Below are 4,453 nucleotides of genomic sequence, written 5' to 3'. Positions count from 1 at the left end.
CAATGGTCTGAGACAGTCACTTTTTTTTTCGTGCTGAAAACCCGGATCAAATCCGATAGAGTCATTTTTAAATTTTTTTCTTGAAATTTAGAGAGCCAGGGAAACGTCGATTTGTTTTTCCACTTCTTTATGCATTCATTGTTGCTTCTTGTATGTGCCCTGACCCAGGGATTCAACCACAAACCTTGTTATATTCGGAGTATGTTCTAAACAGCTGAGCATTCTAGCCAGCGCCAGAGAGAGGCAGGTTTTAAACAATTTATTTACTTTTAGAGAGAGAGGACGGGAGAACAATGGAAACAGCGATTTGTGAGCCAGAAACCTTGGAATACCCTGTGTCTATTTATACAGAACTGAGCACACTGAGCTCTCCGAACAGACACCCATTGATATTTCTTTTTTTTAATGCATTTTATTGATATTTTACAGAGAGGAAGGGAGAGGGATACAGAGTCAGAAACATTGATGAGAGAGAAACATTGATCAGCTGCCTCCTACACATGTGCTACCGGGGATGTGTCCGCAACAGAGGTACAGGCTTTTGACCCGAATCGAACCTGGGACCCCTCAGTCCACAGGCCGACGCTCTATCCACTGAGCCAAACCGGTGCTGGCAATATATTTCTATCTCTCCCTTTCCCCTCCTCTCTGAAATCAATAAAAAATATATAAAAAATAAAAATCATATACATATTATACATACATAGAGACATAAACATACAGACAGACACTCACGAGTTCTCCTGGTTTCAGTAGAATAGGATGAATTATCAAGAAGCTTCAACATAGGATTCGGCGCTCTTACCACTGCGGCCAGGGTTCGGTTCCCGCTCAGGGAACCAAAAAAAAAAAAAAAAAAAAAAAAAAAAAAAAGAAGTTTCAACAGAGATGGCTCAGGGTCAGAGAGCTCCACACTAAGGGAGGGGAGCTCAGAGCTGAGCTTTACCCTGGAACTCCAAGGCCCTGGGGGAGGCAGACAGGGCAGTGGGCTCAGGGGTACCAGCACCCGCTACTCACCAGCCTGGGGGGGTCATCAGGCCTCTTGTCCCCAACCTGCTTCTTGGCCACAACAACTATTGAGAGAAAATTCGGAGCCCTTCCTTCCTAGGAAGACAATCTGAAAACGGCCATGCAGCTCAGAGGCTGGGTTTAAGGGCAGCTTGTGAAGCGAACAGAGGAAGTAGCTTGCCCTTTACAGAGGTTGGCTGTCAGGACGCGTGACTTTGGTAAACCAATGTTTAGAAGGGGGCGGGGAGGGGCGGGGCTAAATGGGTATTGATTGACTTGCTTGCTCCAGTGTTTACTTGAAATGTAGGGCTCGAACACCGTTACACGTTACACGTCTGGTTTAGTCCGGTTTAGGTTCGAACACGATTACACGTTCTGTTTAGGCTCCAACACGATTAAGTGACATAATTATGTCGATATCTTGAGTAAAGCAATGTTTTACTTTGCATGGACGGATAGCCCGAAGGCTGATCTGCCGCCGGGTGTCCGTGCAGAGGAATTTGTCCAGCAGAAAGGCCGTTCTGCCATTGGGTGTCAGTGCAGAGGAATTCCTCCAGCAGAAATCCGATCTGCCGCCGGGTGTCCGTGCAGCGGTATTCGTCCAGCAGAAAGGCCGTTCTGCCACCGGGTGTCTGTGCAGTGGAATTCCTCCAGCAGAAAGGCCGATTTGAAAAAAGAAAAAGAAAAAATAGAAAGGCCGATCTGCCATTGGGTGTCAGTGCAGAGGAATTTGTCCAGTAGAAAGGCCGATTGGCGCCGGGTGTGCGAGCAGCATTATTCATCCAGCAGAAAAGCTGATCTGCCGCCAGATGTGCGTGCAGCGTTACTCATCCAGCAGAAAGGCCGATCTGCCGTTGGGTGTCAGTGCAGAGGAATTCCTCCAGCAGAAATCCGATCTGCCGCCGGGTGTCCGCGCAGCGGTATTCGTCCAGCGGAAAGGCCGATCTGCTGTTGGGTGTCAGTACAGAGGAATTCCTCCAGCACAAAGGCCGATCTGCCGCTGCATGTGCGTGCAGCGTTATTCGTCCAGCAGTCCGTGCAGCGGTATTCGTCCAACAGAAAGGCCGATCTGCCACCTGGTGTCTGTGCAGAGGAATTTGTCCAGCAGAACGGCCCACGTTCCGCCCGGTGTCCGTGCAGCGGTATTGGGATGTCCGTGCAGCGGTATTGGGGTGTCCGTGCAGCGGTATTGGGATGTCCGTGCAGCGGTATTGGGGTGTCCGTGCAGCGGTATTGGGATGTCCGTGCAGCGGTATTCGGATGTCCTGCAGCGGTATTGGGTTGTCCGTGCAGCGGTATTGGGATGTCCGTGCAGCGGCATTCGTATCGCAGAAAGGTCGATCTGCCACAGGGTGTCAGTGCAGAGGAATTGGTCCAGTATGAAGGCTGATATACCCCCGGGTGTCGGTGCACTGGGGGCGGGGAGGGTCGGGTCTTACTGTGTATTGAATGACTCGATGGAGTGTTTAGTTGAAATTTAGGGCTCGAACACGATTAAGTAATTGGTTTAGGCACCCGCCCCCTCCCCCCCGGGAGAGCATAAATATCCAGGCTGCAGGCAGCACCCAAGGCTTTGCCTCTGCATCAGCTCCAGGCTCATGTCCTCCTGCCCCAAGATCTCTGCGATGGAGCCGCACTTTCTCCTGGACCACGACGTGCTGCGGCAGGCTTGGGATTCCGCAGACCGGGCTCCAGAGCGCCATCCTCCGTGGTCCCCGATCTCCCCAGACCCGCTACCTCCTGTCCTCGTGCCGCTGGCAGAGTCCTCAAGCCACCACAGCGATGACCACCAGCCACTGCTCTCCAGTCCTTGTTGGCAGCTGCCCTCGGTCCTCCTGCGATACCGAGCACTCTTAGCTGAGGCCCAGAGCCCCTCGGAAGAGAGCCCGGTGCAGCCCGGTGCAGGCCTCTTGCCAGGATTCGTGCCGATGCCAGGAGTACCCGCAGGAGCGCCTGAGCCCACAGAGCACACGTTGGGGCAGCTTCCGGTGGCCCTGCGGCCCAACGCCCATGCTGGAGAGGGACCAGTGGACACGGAGGCCTGGGACCACTTGCAGCCTTCAGTGTGCAGCCCAGCTCCGGGCCCCACCGGCTGGCGCCTGCACCTGCTCTGCTCGGGCTGCCTGCAGTGCATCCTTCGTGCTCTCTCCTCTTTGAGCCGCTGGGCTGCTGACCGCTGGGCGACAGTCCTGGACACTTAGGAGCCCGAGGCGGTGGCAGGAGGGCGCCGACTGTGGACATGAGTCCTGAATCAAATGGAAGTCTCTTTTAATATTAAATATTTTGTCCAGACCACGGAGTTCTGCTTAATTTATATAAGTACTCAGTCTTTTTAGGGCCAATAAAAGATGAGATCTCAGTGATGCTATCCGGAGGCTGAAAATTCACCTCACGTAATACACAGACAAACAGGGATCAGGTCGTCCCTGCGGCTCACGATCAGCCCAATGGTCTCCCAGCCGGGCTCCTTGCCCTCGCTTGATCCATGGACCTGATCGCCTCGGATGTACTTGGAAAAGTCGCTCTTCTGGCTGAGCAGCTGGCCGTCCGTGAACTTGCCTGTGTCGAGCAGGGCGCGCACTTCCTCGCTGATCTGCCGCCCGGGCTCCGCGCACAGGAATTCGTCCACACGCAGATGCGGTGCTTGGCGATGTGCTCCCCGCGGGCAGCGGCTTGTCTGCCTGATGGGCCGCAGGCTGCCGGCCTGGCTCAGCCCCTCGCACGCACGGCGCGTGGCTCGGCGGGCACTGGTTCGCCTTCTCCTGCAGCAGCGACGAGCGGACCAGCGGCTCCTCTTTCGCGGACTCCGCCTCAGCCGCCGCCACCGCCGCCGTGTCCAGGTCCTGGGCGGCGTCACAGCAGGCGCCGGGACCGGGGGGAGGGAGCGAGGCCGGAGCTGGGGGGGGAGGAGCGAGGCCCGGGCTGGGGGGTGGGGGGACGGCGCTCTCGCCGCTCTGGCACACGAGCTCGTGCTTCTTCTCGTCCTGGCGCTGGCGCTCCGAGCAGCGGCAGAAGGAGCGCCGGCAGAGGGAGCCGGGGCAGAAGGAGCGCCGGCAGAGGGAGCCGGGGCAGAAGGAGCGCCGGCAGAGGGAGCCGGGGCAGAAGGAAAGCCGGCAGAGGGAGCCGGGGCAGAAGGAGCGCCGGCAGAGGGAGCCGGGGCAGAAGGAAAGCCGGCAGAGGGAGCCGGGGCAGAAGGAGCGCCGGCAGAGGGAGCCGGGGCAGAAGGAGCGCCGGCAGAAGGAGCGCCGGAGAGGGAGCCGGGGCAGAAGGAGCGCCGGCAGAAGGAGCGCCGGAGAGGGAGCCGGGGCAGAAGGAGCGCCGGCAGAAGGAGCCGGGGCAGAAGGAGCGCCAGCAGAGGGAGCCGGGGCAGAAGGAGCGCCGGCAGAAGGAGCCGGGGCAGAAGGAGCGCCGGCAGAAGGAGCGCCGGAGAGGGAGCCGGGGCAGA

The 4,453-nt window shown here is 57.3% G+C and overlaps 1 protein-coding gene across 1 annotated transcript; it reads left to right on the top strand.

The window, feature by feature from the left end:
- Window positions 1–1,437: 1,437 nt before the first annotated feature.
- On the top strand, window positions 1,438–3,344 carry ANXA2R (annexin A2 receptor). The gene has a single exon (XM_036309753.1). It carries the CDS (start codon window positions 2,607–2,609, stop codon window positions 3,207–3,209), a length of 603 nt encoding a protein of 200 aa, XP_036165646.1. The 5' UTR covers window positions 1,438–2,606; the 3' UTR covers window positions 3,210–3,344.
- Window positions 3,345–4,453: the final 1,109 nt, after the last annotated feature.

Source organism: Myotis myotis, unplaced genomic scaffold (genome assembly GCF_014108235.1).
Source record: "Myotis myotis isolate mMyoMyo1 unplaced genomic scaffold, mMyoMyo1.p scaffold_m19_p_5, whole genome shotgun sequence".
In the NCBI taxonomy this organism is placed as follows: domain Eukaryota; kingdom Metazoa; phylum Chordata; class Mammalia; order Chiroptera; family Vespertilionidae; genus Myotis; species Myotis myotis.
The sequence above is the reverse complement of the archived record's forward strand: the minus strand, read 5'-3'. Positions and strand labels throughout refer to the sequence as shown.